This window comes from Manacus candei, unplaced genomic scaffold, assembly GCF_025592945.1.
Source record: "Manacus candei isolate 608988 ecotype Guabito, Panama unplaced genomic scaffold, ASM2559294v1 h1tg000002l, whole genome shotgun sequence".
In the NCBI taxonomy this organism is placed as follows: Eukaryota; Metazoa; Chordata; class Aves; order Passeriformes; family Pipridae; genus Manacus; species Manacus candei.
The window spans coordinates 10,591,828-10,610,965 of NW_026138050.1; the positions used below are offsets into that span (position 1 = coordinate 10,591,828).

The 19,138-nt window shown below is 39.9% G+C and overlaps 1 protein-coding gene across 4 annotated transcripts in view; it reads right to left on the bottom strand.

Moving 5' to 3' along the window:
- CLEC16A (C-type lectin domain containing 16A) overlaps window positions 1–17,769 on the bottom strand; it is a 63,420-nt gene extending 45,651 nt beyond the window's left edge. For 2 of the 4 annotated variants that reach the window (XM_051783169.1, XM_051783184.1), the window contains exons 1-9: window positions 17,541–17,769; window positions 12,137–12,265; window positions 10,693–10,826; window positions 9,797–9,945; window positions 9,020–9,125; window positions 7,059–7,182; window positions 6,032–6,206; window positions 4,398–4,451; window positions 1,809–1,922 (exon numbers count right to left, since the gene is read on the bottom strand). In XM_051783169.1, the coding sequence (XP_051639129.1) occupies window positions 1,809–1,922; window positions 4,398–4,451; window positions 6,032–6,206; window positions 7,059–7,182; window positions 9,020–9,125; window positions 9,797–9,945; window positions 10,693–10,826; window positions 12,137–12,265; window positions 17,541–17,620 (1,065 nt within the window). In that variant the 5' untranslated portion in view covers window positions 17,621–17,769. The remainder of the gene's footprint in view (window positions 1–1,808; window positions 1,923–4,397; window positions 4,452–6,031; window positions 6,207–7,058; window positions 7,183–9,019; window positions 9,126–9,796; window positions 9,946–10,692; window positions 10,827–12,136; window positions 12,266–17,540) is intronic. The other 2 variants (XM_051783178.1, XM_051783183.1) reach the window with 2 other exon arrangements.
- Window positions 17,770–19,138: the final 1,369 nt, after the last annotated feature.

The following is a 19,138-nucleotide window of genomic DNA, read 5'->3' on the forward strand; positions in this document are numbered from 1 at the left end:
AGTAACTTCTGAAATAGCTTCCAGTATTCAATAGAAATTTGCAATTTTTTTGCAACAGAAAACACCACAGTAATAACTTAGCAATGATACTGATACACCTTATGGTCCAAAGAACAGCCCCTGAAATGGTTCACAATCCTCAAAAATCAACTTTCCGTTCTGTCCCATCACAAAGCAACAAGAAACTGCCTCACCTTGACTGTGCCTCTATATCTACAGCTGACTCACTGCACTAAGCTATGTATCAGTAGAAAATACCAAGCCCTACATGCAGCAGTTGTTCATACACATTGACAGAGAGCAGCTCACATGACAGCTCCTCTCCCTGGAAGCAGGGCATGGATCTCCTCTGGTGAAGATCACCCCACTCTTTCTGCACATAACCAACCTCCACCAGTGGGCTTTCTCACAGTACAGGTTCTCCCCTCCATGGTTTCATTGAAGAATACAGTTTAATTTACTAAAAATTAAAGTTTCTCCCATGGAAGTTTTTCCCCCATCCAGCACTCTGCACTCTCTGTAACAAAGCTCCACCTCCAGCAGTTTCTCTAAGGGGCCACTGCAGAATGCCAAGGCTCTCCCATTTACTACCTGTTCAGGTAGGACAGAACTCCCCATTAACATACTGTGAGGACACATCTTTGAGTCCAGTGAGAAGCAGCGACCTAAAGAGTATTACAAACATAAGAGAATAGATGAACAGGAGTTTACAGGGAAGCCCCAATATTTCTGACATTAGTGCAAGCACACCGCATGCTACAGGTATTTTGTAACTTTGTACAGTAACTATGACAGGAAGAGAAAAAAATCTCACTTCTGTAACAAGTGGTGCTCCACCCTCTCGCCACAAATTTCCTTGTAACAAAGCTGCTTCTGCACAAGTCACACACAACATTCAGTGTGCAGCCAGCAGAAGGTCAGACATTTCCCAACAGAAGTAAGGGATTGCTGTATCTTAAAGCATTCAGTCAACTCTAGCATTCAGTCAACTCTACCATTCTCCTACAATTTTCTCTAAAATAAATTCTAAATATTAAGGTTAACAGAACAAAATACCAGAACCCAAAAGCTACTGGATAAGATCTGCCCACACAGCTTCCAATGCACAGAGGAGAGAAATTTGGAAAAGCTGGCTTGTGTGATGGAAGAGTTGAAGCATCTGCCCTTTGAGCTACAGTCACTGCTGGGAAAGAACATGCATGAGAATCAATCTACTGCTTGTTATAAATTAAACATTTGGTCAGCAACTGCTGGCCAGTCATTAGGGGACATGTTCAATTTTTAGACAGAACTACAGTCAGAGGCCTCTTAAAGGTCATACCCTCTTCTTACTACTCTCCCCAAAACAGGCCTTTAAAAAGTAACAAATAAGCATTTCACAAACTGTGAAACTCACAACAAAAGAGAAAATATATACATGACACTTAGAAAACCAGTAACAACAGCATCTAGCAACATCTACACAGGACTGAATGTGAAGTAAAAGGGCAGTGACTAAGTGATAGCCCTCTCACCTATCTGAGGCTGGTCTCTGCTCTCACATGCACACAGATGCACTTTTTCAGCTTTACTGCTAAAACACTTAGAATGTTCAGAGGAAAGTCTTTATTTCCTTCTACATCCAAGCACAGAAGACTGGATTACAGAACTGTCCCAGCAAAATGATGATCCAACAACAAAAGCTGAAGTCTATTGCTGCTCTTCTAAACACACACACCTTGGCTTACCAGTTTCCAATACCTGATTTCATTTTTCAAAGATTTTCTTTGCCTTTAAAACATTACAGTTAAAGACAATTGGCCACTTACTGAGTTTTTCTGTATATCTTGCTCAACCTTAGAAGAAAACACCGAGAGGTCACCATTGAGTATAACCTCAGCCAAGGAGTTCACCAAAGGAGCATAATGTATAATTAGAAAAACCTATTAAAAGAAGAATGGAAAGAAATATCAGACATATTTACAGAATAATACAGTTTCACAATTTTAATCACTGAACAAACTTCTTTGACCTTCTTAAGTGCTATCTGTGGTTTATATGTAAATATAACTGGTAACACTGATTGTTCATTAAATCTACTTTAAAACACAGGAGACCATAATCCTCTTTACAGCTATTTGAACTTTCTCTACCTTTGAAGACACCTAGTTTTAATAATTGTTCATATTCTTCCCTCCTTTTGAGGCATGTAAATTCTCTCTCCTTATCAGCTTTGAGATGAAAGCTGTGTGATACTCCAGCAAGGAACTCAAAGCTGCTCCAGAAATTATTTTCTTTTTTAGAAACAACACAAACTGATTATGGTGCACAGCATCCATGGATCTTCCATGACAACAACTGGGTGGATTCCAGGAAGTTCTGGGCTGTGCCCACAATTGCTGTGCAGTGATTCATGGGTAAATGCCGTGCAATTGGCTGAACTGGAGCAGAAGTAGCTTTTCTGGCTCCGAAATTGCAACAAATTAAGGTCTAGTGACAAAGTGGCTCCACAAGGCAGGAGTAAGGGCCATACTGCCGGGAACATTAAAGCACTTCTCCACAAATTTTGGTGCTTTAACAGAGCTCTCTGTTTACACCAACTCCTCTATTTTGAGCCAAGGCTTACAAAAGCGTGGGCCAGCAAACAACTGGCTTCTGGACAGAACCAGCTCAGGTCCAGTCACAATAACCTTCTGCCAGCTTATATCCCTTCTCTTCACAGGAGAATCAAAGCTGGATCCCGAAACAGCTGCAAGATTCCCAAATAATTTCTAAGTCATTAAATCTAATCATTGTTTTGACAATATTTAGCTCAACGTTCTCCACAGGTTTTCTCATTAAAGCCAGCACCATTCCAGACCTTCAAAAGGGAAGTGATTATTAGCATGTGGTGCTGACCCATGTAAACTTTGGAAAGTCTCATCACACTTCCAAAATGCTTTGAAGAACCTCCAAATCACTTGAGCTTCTGCCAGTCCACAAAGTGTTGCTCGACTGTACCCAGGCCTGTTTTGGTGTAAGTACATCACATGTTCCCTTTGGGAACAGGGGAGGAAAAGTCCCAGGAGCGGATTTTCATTTGCCAGCATGAGTCTCTCAAGCACTTGTCTCTAATATATCAGTGGTGCCTAAAGTGTATCCCTGGTGTCAGTAACAGAAACAGTTTGCAAGGTTTGTCAGATGCTCAGTGCACAGCTTTTCACATCCCACTCCATCAAAGACAGACTCTGGGTTAAAAAAGGTGGAAAAAGATGCATTTCTGCCAGTTGCAGAAACAGCAGCTTGATTTTCTACATCACATCCCATTCTGATACACAGAACTTGTTCTCAATTCTTTATGACTAGTTCCATTTTCTTTTTTAAAAAGAATGAAGAACATAGACACAAATCTTGAAGTGATACCCAGTCAATGCTTCCACTGAAATCAAAAAGGTTAAAAAAGGTCAACTCATACAACCCTACAGTGCAGATCCCTTTAGTTACAAGAAGCTGTTGCTCCCACAGTTTTGTCTGTCGTAAATAACTCCCATATCACCACAATTTTTTAGATTTAAATTAAGGAGCATCAAATTATATTATCCTGAAAAAAAAATAAAATAAAAAAAAATTTAAAAAATCACACTTTTAGTAAAGCTCTGAAAGAAAAAGATGAAATTATGGGCCAGACAATAATAAAAGGACTACTGAAAAACTTTTAAGTTCAAAGAAAAATAAATATAAATTCTATAAATACAAGTCAGAATTATTTTCAGGGAGTGTAATTTAAGAAAACCAGTCTCACAGCAACGCACTACAGAGAGAAAAGATTAATTTTCTGTACAGTAAAAAGATCCACTGTAAAACTCTTAATTTGAAAATAAGTCCCAGAAAGAAAAGGAGGTGGGACTGGTAAGAATAAGAAATAACAAGTACTTAGTTACAGATTTAAGCTACAGGCATAAGGAAATTCAAATTCTGAGAAAGTGAGATTTCGGTACTGGTGATTTTTGGGGTTGAGTTTTCAAAGAGAAAAATTCAGACCTGAAATCTGCTACAGCTTAGGTAGATTCAAAATGCAATAAAGCATTTATCTAAATTTCACCTGCCATTGTACCAAGTTCTGTCCCAACACGTTGCCTGACTCTGTTATGCATCATTTGTCAGGTGGTGACAATCCATAGTCATGGAATGCTCTAGAGGTTACCCTGTGCTATAGGAGCCTCAGAGGAATGACAGTAACTCAAATAAGAACCTATTTTGTCTGCCCATAAAAACACAAAAGATTTTGCTTTTTTTTTTAATAGAAACTGAAAGGTTAAAAACTTCTTCTGCCAAAGCCAAATTGTCTTTAATGGCTTTGCCAAAAATACAGTAATTCATAAACCATAACAGTACTGAAAAACTTATTCTGATACACAACAAATACTTAAAACACTTACTTGAGACAGAAGATAGAGAGAAACTTGGAGACTTATTTTTGGACGCTCTCCACCCTATGGGAAAAGGTTATGAAAAATGCTGATTTATTTATACAAAGTTAAAGCCATTTACACTGTTTAATAATTCATTTAAAATGTTTAATATTGTATTATTCCACATTCTGCTACAAAATATTCAGAAAGCATTGTTCTTTTAACATTCACTGCTTGTGAACTATTTCAAATGGAGACTCCCTGAACAAGCACATCCCTTACTGCAATTGCTTAAAAAATTGCTATTAATTACTGTCTTTCATGGTCACTTGAGTAACTGGAATTTAAGAGGTGAGCATGAGAAGTACATTGGTTTCCACTACACTACTATTCTTTCAAAAAGTACTTCTCAGTTAACATTCATTAAAATCTGCTTTAAAAATCAGCTATTCAGAAACAGTGAAACATTACCCATATCATAAAAACATGTTCTTGGCAGACACTTCTTAAATCAAGTAAATAACATTGGGCAAAAATACTTGAAGTGTTAACTTCAGCACAATAACACTAAGTTTATAGACCAGTAGTATTGAAAATGTTTCTAAAAATAAATCAGTGATACTTTAGAAAAATCACCAAACAAATTCATCAGAAGGTAGGAGCAGCCCAATTTTATGACTGCAAATATCTCCAGCCTCATGATAACAGACACCTGCCTGAAAATAGGAGGACAAGCAGATTTTTGCACATGGAATGAGTCAAAGTAGCTGAAATGAAAGTAGAAGTCAGGCAAGCTCCTGCACTCTATTTCAATGGTCTTATCAATGGCAAGACAAGAGGCTGATTTTTAATTCAATCTTCAGCGCACATGCAACATACTGAATTTATTAACTTGCAAGAAACCTGATCTAATGAAAGCATGCTGAAATTCCAAAGCATTGTGATCTTAAAAAAACACCACTACAGCACAAGAAGAGGGGAGGGGAAAAAAAAAAAGAAAAAAAAAAAGAAAAACCAGAAATGAACCGAACAGTGAATTATTTAATTTTTTTAAAAGACAACTGAATGCAGAAACTTGTTCAGGTTTTACAAGAACAGTTTCTATTTCATTAAAAAGTAGCTCTCCACCAAATTTAAAGGCTATGTCTTAAAAATAAATTCAGTTGTATCACATTCCAGCACAGCTTCTCTGCAAATCGAAGGATCCAGTATCAAAATCAAAAGTTGGTATTTTCCATGTGGTACAGACTTTAACATCATGGAAAATTTGCATGTATACTGTGAAAAGGTATTATAACCTGCTTTTGCCAGAAGACAAGTTACCTTATCAGAAAAGGAAATCACACGTCTCCCAGTGTCAGAGAAATTTAAACCCTGTTCTGAATTCACAGTTGTTCTTGTCTGCACTACTGGCAGCTTTTAACCACCACATCATTCAAAGCAGTACTTCTTTGGTGAATAAAATTGAATCTATTGTGCTCTTAAATTTATTTTCAGGGTATTTCCCTGACAGTCACCTTACTGAAGCTGTTTCATGTAAAACACACAAACACAGACAGCAACAGTATTAACCCTACTACAGCAGACACATCCTGAACAAATCACTATGCTGAAAGCAAGAAATAGCTTTGAGGATTAACTGTTTGCAGATATTAGCTTACCTTATCTTGATTTACTAATGAATACACGTAGAGGGGAAGAAAGAGTCTATTAAGTAGGTGGTCTGTCAACACATCATTTAAAAATTCACAATTAATGATGAGGATATCATTAAGGTAATGCAGATGATCAAGATGTTCTGCTACCAGGTCACTCAGTTTGCCCCTATTTCTGTGCCTGAAAGAGAGAAGAAAGAAAGAATGATAAATTAGCAATTGTGAAAGTCATAAAAACCTAGGTTAAAAAAAACATTAATGTGCATCCCTGCCACAGATCACCTTGTGCAGACAGACTGCCTGGAGAAGATGTTTCAGTAAAGTCAACTAATGCAAGCAGCAAGGAGAGTTCAGGCTTATTTGTGCTTTAGGATGCACATATCAAGTTTTTCTTCACTGACAGAGGCTTTTCACAAGCCAACCACAAAAAATGGTAAGATTTGTTCCCAAAACTGAAAGAAGAATTCTGTGTTGTATTTAACATCTACCTCTTCACTTTAAGAAAGCAAGCGACAGACACCCACTCCAAGGTGGGGGTGGCAAGGCAAACAAAGAATAACCTGAATCACAAAATATTTCTGTAGTTGATAGTGGAATATTACACAGCTATGTCAGGTCTGATAAAGTTCATCTTTCCAGTTTAAAATTTTTTCCTAGAATCTTTTCAGAAAGAACTTTTTCTGAGATAATACATAGAAAAGGAACATTAAAAAGACAAAGATTATAAGATTGAGAAGCACAAAATACCTTTTTTGCCTTCTGGATAGCTACTAAATTTAGCAGAATTAAAGAGAGATGAAGAAGAAAAAGCATGTTGCCAAACACTAATTTACTTGGAAGGATATTAGCACAGATTAGGCACACAGCACTAGCTGTTAACTTACAGAATCACTAAAAGTTCTGAAGAACGAAAAGCCTGAACAGTCTACAAGGGAACATATTCAAAAACTGGACTACTACAGACAAAATAAGGACAGCTTTAGCATCTGGGAAAGGCATTTCCATTCAATACCCAGCATTTGTAAAAGCTTACTCTTCATCAGTCTGCACACAGTTATCCAGTTCTATCACGTGGCTGCCAATAAACCAGACGAGGTTGGAGAAATAAGGAACTGCAGTTTTATCTCGAATGTAATGCAGCATAGGCTGGTTGTCCACTGAAATCATTAAAAAGAATCATGAGTTGCCAGTATTTTTTTATTGTTCTTTAAGAAAAACAACAAAGTATCTTCTGAATTTTGATGACATGCTGGCTTTCCACATGAGAATATACCTGACACGATCTTATGCGTGAAATGGAATCTATACAAACGTCATATCAGTTCTTAGCTGGCTTGAATGAGCCTAATATTGATATATTTACTTATGTCTGAAGATAAACAAATCTAGTGGAATTCAGAGAGGTTCTATTAGCACATTATTTATTAAAAAGAAGAGAAAAAAGCACAAGAATAAAGCAGTAATGCTGAGAGTCAAGCTAGTTAGACTTACATGACACTGCATTAAGGAACACAGGAATCATCAGTGAAGGAAGGGCAAAAGAAACAGACAACAGTTAACAGGATTAGGAACTGGGATAGTGACATCCTCTAAAAGGGTTAAAAAAGCTAAAGCACAAAGCATCTAAACTAAAGGATACAGGGTAGGTGTTAGAGCAGAATATATGCAAATGGATAGTCTGAGAATTATCAAACCTGAACATCTGAGCTGTGCTTTTTCAACTCTAACCTTTATATCACTGCAACAACATTCAATGAAAATTCTAGACATTTTTTTCCATAAAAATACTTAGGTACATAACTACATCACAAATAGGATATGAAGCCTATAATTTTCTCATTTAGTGAGCTCACATTTGCATTTACAATTCCTTGAAGAAGAAGACCAAGTACCTGTTTCTCAACATACAAAAGAAAAATATTTTGTCCCTTGCGTGAAGACCCTGCTAAGCAAACTACTCAGTCATTTGCAAAGCAAATTGCTCATTGCTTTAAAAAAGATCTTACACTCTTCTGTAAAGACTGTCATCAAACCATTATTTAAATGACAGAAAGTTGTGTAAATTCAACATGTAATTTAACTTAAAATGCGTTAAAGAACAAGAAGTCCCACATGAACATATTGCATAATACTACCCTACAGCATGCTGATTTCAGAGGTAGAGGTTTTGAATAAACATCCATTTTTCTACAGAGATCACTGTGATATTTTCAGCTAATTAAAAACTTTATATATACCCCAAGAAAAACTTGGGGGAAGTGACTTTGGGACATTGTCTAGTCTAAACCCATTCTCAAAGATGCTCTAACTTCAACCAGGTTGCTAAGGGCCTTGTTGAGTTTTCAAGATCTCAAACAATATGGATGCCTCATTTTCTCTGGAAAATCTGCTGCAGTGCTTAACAGTGAAGTTTCAGGGTTTTTCCTTATGTCCTACTGGAATGCCCAGCACAGGAATTTGCAACTGTCCTCCTGGCCTTCATTGAGCACCTCTGGGAATGGTCTGGCTCTTCTTTAGACTGGGGTGACTGCAGCACCCAGGAGTTCTACAGTCAGATTCTAATGCACTTCAAATCCAAAAGGAAGGGATGTAGGTTACTGCTTCATACACTATAAAGCTCCATTTCATCAGAAAAGAGTTGTTTGCATTCTTAAAACACTTTGGTTTTGGGGTTGGTTTCTGTTTGTTTACTTTTTAAATACAGTCACATTCTGATCTCTGTTGGAAGGGAAGCTAAAGTTCCTTGTGTATACTTGATGTCTTGGGGTTTTTTTAACAAGTTTCACTGGTGAGAAAATAATGCCATTTATAAGCACATCCTGTAGGTTTGGGATAATGTTTCATAAAAGTCAAAATGTGTATCTGAAGCATGTCAAAATGCTAAGCTTCTCAATCTCATAAAACAGAAAACCCTCAAAATGTAAATAACTGCAAATTAAACTACAATCAAACAAGACTTGTACACATGCCCTTTTTAATATATAAAAAGCATACCTTTGTAGACATTTAAAGTTATAGTCCTAACAGCAATCCTGACCATGCTTTCGGGGTGGTTAAAAAATTTAATAGCTTCAGTGTACAAAGCGAAGTCATTAGTGTGCTGCAACAAGGGGAGAGAAAGCATTTATTCATTAAACATGTACAGGATATTTGTTGGGATTCTGTATGAAAAACGTTTTCTGTGGATTAATATGGTATTTTTACCTTCTATTTAAGTAACGTGAGTTTACAATGCACAGTCAGCTGCATTTGTAGCTCTGCATTAAAATAAACTGCTTTAAGCATCAGAGCTTCCCATGATTACTGAGCACATACTCAGTGCTTTTGTGCCCTCTTCTGGCAAAAAGCAGAGTGGAGCAAGGAAAAAACCGATTTCAACTTTGCCCTTTCATTACTCAGGCTTTTTGGACTTTGACTAAATATCTTAGAACCAAGTGATGCAATAGGAAAGACCCTGCTTACAAAAGCACAAGAAAGCAAAGCATAAACAAGTCAAATTCTCAGGGCAGTAAAATTCAGAACTCCTGAAATGGTTCGATATAACACTAACTTCCAGATTTTTATTTTATTATAGTTGTATGAGGACAAAGATCTTCTTTACCATGCTTCTGCAGAGATCCCCACAAATGAATCCTCAAATCACTGGTATTATCATTATAAAAATAAATGCAAGACATTATGAGACAAGAGACTAAATAGAGTATGTGCCACACTGCCATCAATTTCTAATTCAAGCCCACTTATCATTATACTGCAACTTTCTTCACTTACCTCGTTATAAAAGAAATGTACAGTATGATTGTTGAGCTTCAGGGAAAGAGTTTTCAAAAATGATATGTAGTATGCCATGATCTCCTCATCAGAAAAGTCAAATTTGTGAACAATAATAGAATTTACATAGTTATTAGAGAGCAGGTAATCTGAAAAATAAGAGATAGGTTAACAGAAAAAGATCATTATGGTAACAGGCTGTATTTAAATACCAGATAGCAACAAACTACCTGATGCTTGAAGATACCAATTTTTAGCCAAACAACTCATGTGATGGCTTCAAGCAGTAATATAAAGGAACTGTTGCTTTGTTTGTTCCCTACAAAGGTCTTTGCTCCTAAGAACAACTGAGAATATACTTCACCTTCCTCAATTCATGTAGGCTCTGCAGCTAACAACTCTCTTTTCCCCCCAAATTCTAAATCTCTGAGGCTTGAATACAACTTTCTCTTCATGATAGTTGTGGAGTACATGAAACTAACTATTAATTCTCCATCCTCTTCATATTTTTCCAAAAACCTTGAAGTAAATGCCCATGGTTGAATGTCAGCACCACTGATGTCAGAAGAGTGTCAGTACAAATTATACAGCACAGCTCCACCACATGATCTGCAGCAGCAAGTGAACATTTCAGATCACAACTGACTTAAAGAACCTCTTGAAATACACTGAGTGCTTCAGCAGTACCAAACAACTACTCCCGTACTACTGAAAATTTACATTAAAAGGGATTTTGGAGTCAATTTACACTATGTTGGAAACGTTCAATTAGAAATATTGTTAGTAACACATATAGTTCTGCAAAAGGCTACTAATACTAAATTTCATTGAATGAAAGGGGATTCAATCAAATCTTGACCACTTAATTCTAAACAGTGTAGAAGTTGTGCCCTTACACAGTGATGTTTCATGACTGATGTTCTCAAAAAGGATGTTGAGAGTCTGCAGCAGCTGCACACACACGTAACGACCAGACTTCTGGCGCAAGATGTTCAAGAAGAAAACAAACATATTCTTCTCCAAGAAAAAGCTGAAATAAAAGAGGGATGTCATTAAGTCACATGCTGTAAATAAAGGAACATAATGACATAATTTGGACGGGGTCAGGGATGATTCAAGGCAAGTTTAACAAACAGCATGTTTTGCATTTATGAGAGAATTATTTTGCGAAGTTATATCTGTATAATAAAAGAATAGCTTTCAAAAACTTTAGGTATTAAACAAGGCGGCTTAAAAATTCAAATTATGCAAATTTGAAGAATTTCAAATTTGAAATCAGGGCCTTTTTTACTGTATTTTAGTATATTCAACTTATCAGGCAGCTTCCCTGCCTTACAATCATAATTTGAAAGGGGAAAGCCTCAAAATAAAGGTTACATTTTGTTCACATGCCCCTTTTAAGTTAACACACTTTTTCTTTTCAACACTGCAGACCTTATTTTTGATCCACTTTAATTATTTTTTCCCACACCCAGATAGGCATTTCATGGTTTATTATGCAATTCAAACAGAAGTGAACACTTGCAGTGTTTTTAAACCAGAAATGCAATATAAGAGAACAATGTGGACTCTTTCCTACCAGGATATCACAAATACACATTTATGAAAATTGCTTTCAGAAAAAACTCCTCATTCCTAAAATTCTCCCAAGTAGAGAAGACAGTGAGGAATGTGACAGAATTACAGTATAGATATGACTAATCAGAATAATTTTCTTGGTCCACATCATAACCAATTCATGATGAATTAATCTTGTAACAAGAAAACCAACCACACCCTAGATAGGTAATTAAAACCACCAAACACTTCAGCTTTTCTTATCTCAATCACAAATTGCCTTTGTAAAAGAGCAAGTGTTTTGAAGCAAAGGCACTAAATACTGCCATATTTGCAACTGTATTTGTTTTGAAGTTCATTTTTCTATCACCCTATTTTATAAGGATTAAAACAACACCTGACTAAATCTCTAAATATCATAGCTAGAATAAGACATTTATTTGTGATATCTTAGGTAAACTGAAGTGAACAAATGGAAGCAATATGATATTAATAGATGTATTAAGTAAATCTGGGCCCTAAAATCAGTTAGTTTGTATTTATATCAAAAGAATGGAGAGTCAAACAAAATCAGTACATGAAAGTGGCTCTGGACTTTGAACATATTTTAAAATAAACAAATTCTTGTATAATATGAATATGATCCTGCTACAGGACAGGGTTTTCTCCACACATTCAGGATATACAGTCTTGGAAGAGTTAACTTTTTGAACTAGAACTCTGTACAACTCTAAGCATTCTTTAAAAGCAGAAGCAGAGTCCCAACTGCTCGGAAGTACTCACTCAAACACTGAGCTGTCATTCTGGTCCCCCCAGATGAGGATCTCGGTTATGGAACGAATTGTCTCCACCAGCAGGTTTCGGTTGTGATCTGTTACTGTTGTGTTTTTAGTCAAAATATGATACATGTACCTAAAAGTAAAAATAAATACAAGTAATATGCTGTCCTGACACTTTGTCTTTAGTGACTGTAACTTAATGTAGACCCACACATATGCACACACTATGTCTAATCATTGCACAGTTTTAAAATCCTAAACTTTCCTTTTAATACTGATGCAGAAAGAAAAGCAGTTGTTAAACAGAATATGTGACAAAGGAAACAAATCCCTAACTAGCCAGTTATGAGTGTTTATGCATATGTCAAAATGGGACTAGAAATTGTGTAACACTTGTCCCACAGTGCTTCTTATGTGAATCTCTCTGGAATATGTTGAAGTCACAGGAGTGATGAGCAGGAAGAAGAAGAAATAGAAGAAGCAGGTAAATATGCAGTAGCTGGTATGGGGAAGTGTAATTGTGGAAAGAGGTACATACAGATCTAACTGGAGAAATCAGATCCCTTCTCTTGTCAGCAGAGATCCTTTACAGTCACATCAATTTGATGTTTAATATCAGGACTGTCAAAGAATATTCATTCATCTTGGCAAAGCTTCATCACCAGGTCTCTGGCCCCTCGAGCATAGAAATACTGATTGGAAAGGAGGCAAATTCCAGCTTTACCATGACAAAGGGCAAGAGTTTAAAAAAAGGGTATGTCTGTATCACACAGGTGACAGGAAGTTAAATAGAATCTGAAAGGCTTGTATTCTAAGTCTGAGAATTTTACTCATCAAGGTTAAGCGCTTTTTCCCTCCCCAACAATAAGTTGTTACATCATCATTCCTTCTGTCCCACAAAAAAAAGGGGAAAGGGGGTTAACTTTGACCATATTTACAGTTTACTTAAAATTTGCCAAATTTTGTTCGGGGAACCTTCCTCAAACAGTTGAGGAACCTTCCTCAAACAGTGGCAGTTGAGCTGCCAGTGAGTTGGGCAGAGCTTCAAAGGACCTGCTGCAAGACACAGTCCATCCCCACAAGCCATGCAGGGAGCAGGTTTTCAGAGGTGGTGATATGGTAAAATGCCCTATGCTGTGTGCTTGCTGATCTTGATATTACTTAATCATCACACAACATTTTACTGTGTTGAGTACAGCACAAGGACACCCAGAGGCAAACAGCTCTCAGAAGTTCACAGCTTTAACAAACTTGATACACCACATTACCTTCCCTCACCCCCAAAATCAGCAGTGTGACAAAGCCTATCTCACATTACCAAAGCCATTATCATACTACATAGATCACCAGACAGCAAAGGAAAGAGGAGGAAAAAGAGAAGACACGGCAGGAGACGGGGGCAAAATTGTTTTTTCATAAATAAAAAAACTAAGTAAAAAAAGATATCTCTCTCGATGGTGGTTTTTTTCCCCTCATAAATCAATACTCATTTTCAAATCCAGAACAGAAATTGCTCAGACTGAAACCACTTCAGGAAAAGTTGATTCACAGCTACCTCCTACAGTCATAATTGGCTGGTCACGTGTAGTACCATAACAGTCACTAAATAGCCAGCCAGAGAGCACCTGCAAATCCTCTTCCACTAATCCAAGGATCACGGTTCAAGATTCCTTCTGTGGCGACTGACAGTGTGACAGCTCACAGTGAACACGTGAGAGCTTAAGTCTGCCCATGTATGAGAATTCCCAGAGTTTCTAAAAGAGCACATGGCACAGCAGTCCCACAAAACCTTCCCATCATGGCACCATGTGTATTATCAGGACAGTGAATCAAAAGACAGAGCACAAACTAAGTCCCTGCTCTGAGCTTGCAGCAGTTAATGGAGCAGAGATGGCAATTAGATCAGTTCATTCCACAGACCCCTGGACAATAAGTACTTTTCCTGACAGAGTTAAAGAGAGTAATTATACACCACATTACTTCACATATTTTAGATTGTTTATTTGAAGTCACATATAAATGATTGCATCTGTGAACATATATTTCTCTTTAATCAGTCACATTATACAAGCTTGGAGATAAAGTTTACTCCAGCAGTAGAACTCTGGGAACGGGATGCAGTGGGAAGAATTACATGCTATTACCTCACCTGGGGAGCATTACAGATGCAAAAAGGAAGAAACATTTAATAGTGAGGAACACATTATCTCCAAATTTATTTACTTAATATTAGCATTACTGCAAAGTTCCTTAATTTGTTAAGGCACTGATACAATTAGAAGAAACCTGGGCTTCACTTTCAAGTTATTCCTTTATCTATTTACTTGAAAAGGAATGAGAAAGCATGCACAGACTTCTTTCTCTTTCCACACAAGTAAAATAACATACAATGAGAACAAAGTATCACACAAACCCAGCATTTTTATATTTAGACAAATCCTCAAAGCCTCTCTAAATTCTGATTACAGAGGGGTCAAGTTCATGCTCGAAAACACAAAATCCCTCAGAGGAGGCCTTTGTTATCCCAATATCTGAAGACTGGGTTCAAATAAACAAAAACCCATCACACAGGAAGTGTTAAAGTACTCAATACAACCAAGATCAGTGGGAGATGCTGCCAGCAACTTAACAAAACAAACAAAATTCTGAACATTTTTCTGGTAAGAAACCATGCTCAAAGGGGTAACCTAAAAACTCATGAATACAGACAGTGTGTATTAATGACTTTCCTACTTGTTACTTACAAAAATACACTAAAACAGGTAAGAGTTTAGAAGTCAAGGGGTCAAATTTTAAACCCCCAGATTTAAGCATAACATGCTTGTCTCTTCACTCTGCTGTAACTATGTAATTACATATTGTTCTCACAGAGGAAACCCAATGCATAGCACAGACAGGACCTCAGGAAATGAATCACCCGAGAAAAGAGACTTCAAGTACACACCTTTATGGACACACTGCTTCTGACCAAGGCATGGGAAATGTTCAGCACCCAACTTTAATGGCACAAAACCTGTTGTGCAATCACTATGCAATTAAAATACCAAGTGCAAAAGCAACAATGGGGAATGTACTTAAACGTAATAACAGGGCTATGTAAAATATCTTAGAAAAGTAGGGTGAAAAATTGCACAAAAATACCAAGTTCTCTGAAATATAATGGTCAGAAGCACCCAGGTAGTGCATAGTCCTGTTTCATCCCTCTCTAGATCACATTTCAGAAGTTGAATTAAATTGTAACTGTTTTCACTAGACCGACAGACTGTATAAAACACTTAATACAACCAGCTTCACAATTTTCCTTTAACCAATCCCTTCTATGGCATGTTTGCAGAAAGACTGAAGAGTAAAATTTCAAAAGCAAGCTTCAAAACAAACTGCATTAAAGCTGATGGTAAAGATCCAACATTTACTGACAAAAAGCAGTGACTCTCTTGGTATCACTAAACAGGTGCATTGTTTACAGTTTAGACTAAACTCTATTTTATGCCAGTTTCAAAATAAAACCATTCCCATAAGGCTGACCTGGACAGATTTCATTCCTGTAACACAGCATAAGATACCTTTTACAGGCTGAGCTTATCTGTGATAGTAAGGCTGGGGTGTTATACTCAACTCCTTCACACGACATGGGGTTGAAAAGATGAGAATGCAGACAGCTTATCAAGGGATCTTATCTAGACCAACTTTCTTTCATGACCCAAAACAAAGACTCTCTGCCCTTTTCTTTTCTGTTACTTCACCCACTTCAGCTGCTACCTCAGAAAAACCCTAAATTTCACCTTACCTCTACCTTTGCTGTTGAAATTCATGCAGCCTGGCTAAACACTTAGAACATACATAGTCTAAACAGATTAAAGGTCTTGTCTGTCCTTTCCATATTACCATTTCGGATTCATAATTAAAAAAGGCACATGCAAAAAAGCAAACAGACCAAAGCCAGTATTTTAACAGAGAACTATATTCTTCAATTCTCAGATAAGAAGTCAAGCATAAGCCACAACACTTCTAGCCCAATTTTTGCTGCAAATCAAACAGTGTGTAGTTTTTGTATTCTCTGTGGCTCCAAGAGAACATATGGACACATTTTTCTTCTCAAGTCTCCCTCTCACCAGCCTATTTTTTTTTCTAAACTTAAAGTTCAGTTTCTTCAAAATTCATCCTGTATCAGCATTCTTGCTCTATCTTCAAGTGTAATATCAAAGTCAGACAGTTCTAAAGCTCCACTAGCACTGAGTACCTAATCATGTTACCTCCTACGTTAAATAGGACATTCCTATGTTTATATCTGAGCATGACTTCCCCCCTTTTTCCTGCAGTGTTAGAACATGTTGACTTACTAGTCTGACCTACCGTGCAAAATTACTTCTGCAATGCTACTGCCTCATCAGTTTTGTATTCATGCACTTGATTTCCCTGTCTTTGGCAAAAAGTAATGCATTTCAGTTAGTCTTGCTCATTTTGAACATTTTTCCAGTTTAGGGACAAGGACCAGAATCCATAATTCATGTCAATAAGGTAACTGCAAGATCCAAATCTTGCACAGTGCATCCTGCTCATTACTGTCAGCCCCCATTCATGTCCTCCTTGTAATCTCACTAACCATTGAAAACTCTCACTCATTTTTTTTTCAATGAGCTACATATTCCCAGTGATTTCATTTAGAAAACGCTTCCTCTCTTAATGACCTCCTTTTCTTTTTCAGTACAAAGTAGTTATCACAGAGGATCTAATTTTTCTCGCAACAGCACAACACTTAAAATGGAGCAGAGAAATTAAGTTTTTTTATCCCTTGCCATCCTGCCAACTCTCCAGGGGCAGAACTAGGAAAGAAAAAACAACTATTCCATCTTCTGCAGACAGCAGTAGCACAGGGATTTATACGGGGCTCCAGAGACCACCGTTACAGTTCTCAAGCAGCTGCCGAGCCCCGCAATCCAGGCACATGCCCTGGACGTGCCGTGACTCACTGCTCACACCGACACCCCGCACACCTCCGGCTCTGTCCTGCTTACACTGGGAAAGGCTCCTCGCTTCCACCTCCCCACTACCGGCGAACAAAGTTCTCCCCCAAGAGGAGTGCGACATTTCCCGTAGTTATCACCCCTCGCACTCCACTCCGCCCAAGAGTCCGTGGCAATTATTAAAAAATCAAACAGCGAGTGTGACATGACATCACACCACGAGCCGCGTCCGCCCTGAGGACACTCCGGGTCGGACAGGCCGATTTCCGCGGGGCAGACACCGGCCCGCAGCGGCTGCTCCGCCACCGGGCCCGCTCAGTGCCCTTCCCCTCGGGAGAGGGCGGCGAGACCCGCCCGAGCGGCCCCGCGGTCGGACTCCCCTGACAGCGCCGCCCGCACCCCCGGCCCCGCACCCCGAGCCCGCGCCCGGCCCCGCGCTCTCACTTGAGGTGGTCCAAGGAGTGGATGCTGCGGGCGGCCTTGCCGTGCCCGCCGCCCACCCAGCTGCGGGAGCGGCCGAACATGCTGGCGGTGAGCGCGGCCCCGGCGGCCCTACGCGCTCATGGCCCCGGAGCGGGGCGGGCGGGCAGCGGCGGAGCCTCGGCGGCGGCGGCGGAGCCCCGGCGGCGGCACCGGCGCGCACGGCGCACGCGCGGGCGGGGCACGCCGGGAATGCCGGCCCGGCCCCGCCCCCGGACTGCGAGTCCCGGCGGGCACCGCGCGGGCCGGGACCGCCCCTCACAGGGAGCGCTGTGGGCACTGAGGGCTGGGCCTTGGGAGCGGGTGGCACAGAGCAGTGGGATGGGGCAGCCTGGAAGGGACCACGCTGGGTCATCTGGTCCCAGCAGGGTCATCCCAGGGCACACGGTACACGATTGTGTCCAGACGGTTCTGGGATGTCTCCACTGAGGAGACTCCACACCTTCTCTGGGCAATCTGTTCCAGTTCTCGGTCACTGAACAGGGAAGAAGTTCTTCCTCATGTTCAGGTGGAACTTCCTGAGCATCAGTTCTTGCCCGCTGCTTCTTGTCCCATTGCTGGGCACCCCCGAGCAGAGCCCCGTCCATCCTCTGACTCGTCCATTCAGATACCGAGAGACATTGATGAGGTCCTCTCTGCCATCTCTTCTCGAGGCTGAACAGCCTCAACTCCCTCAGCTTATCCTTGTCAGACAAGCTCCAGTCCCCTCATCATCTTTGTCACCCTCTGCTAGACACACTCCAGGAGCTCCGTGTCTCTCTTGTCCTGAGGAGCCCAGAACTGGACACAATGCTCCAGATGGGCCTCACCAGGGCAGAGTAGAAAGGCAGGATCACCTCCCTCGACCTGCTGGCAATGTTTTTTTTAATGAAAATTTGTTCCCTGACATTCCTTGTTCACCTTCCATAACCCAAAGGGAGCAGCTGTGTGGGGTCAGGTTCTGTGCTGTGAGACACAGCAGCGAAATTTAGCTGCTGACATTCCCCTTGCTGAGGTTCTTCCAATAATGATTGCATTTTTACTTTTGAATCGGCTCGAAAATTAAAGAAGAATGAAGAGAAGAGGACTATTAGTGACTGTCATGACCTAGTTTGGGATTTCTTTTTTTTTTTTTTTTTTTTTTTGCTTTAACCGGAGAAATAAATTAAGTAAAAGCTGAAGAGTCTGTGAGCCAGGGTTAAAATTGCACCGAGTTTAACATCATGCTTTCGGATATATTTTGACAGAGGCATAGCCTTGGTCAGCAACGAAACACCAGCACCGCAGCCGAGAGGGGCCCGCGCCCGCAGCGCTGCGCCAGGAGGGGACAGGGAACAACTTCCAGGGGCAGAGGAACAGCGCAAACCTGCGGGGCGCTGCAGGGCTGGGCAAGGCGAGGGTCGGGCACCGCCAGCCGCCTCCTGTCCCCTCCAGCCCTCGGGCAGCCGCAGCGGGACCCGGCTGCCGGTACCGGTACCATCCCCACCCCGGCGGTGCCCGGCGGCGGGTGAGGCGGCGGGCGGGGAGCGGGGCGGGCAGCACGGTCCAGCCGCGCAGGCCGGGCCCGCAGCCGGCGGCAGGTG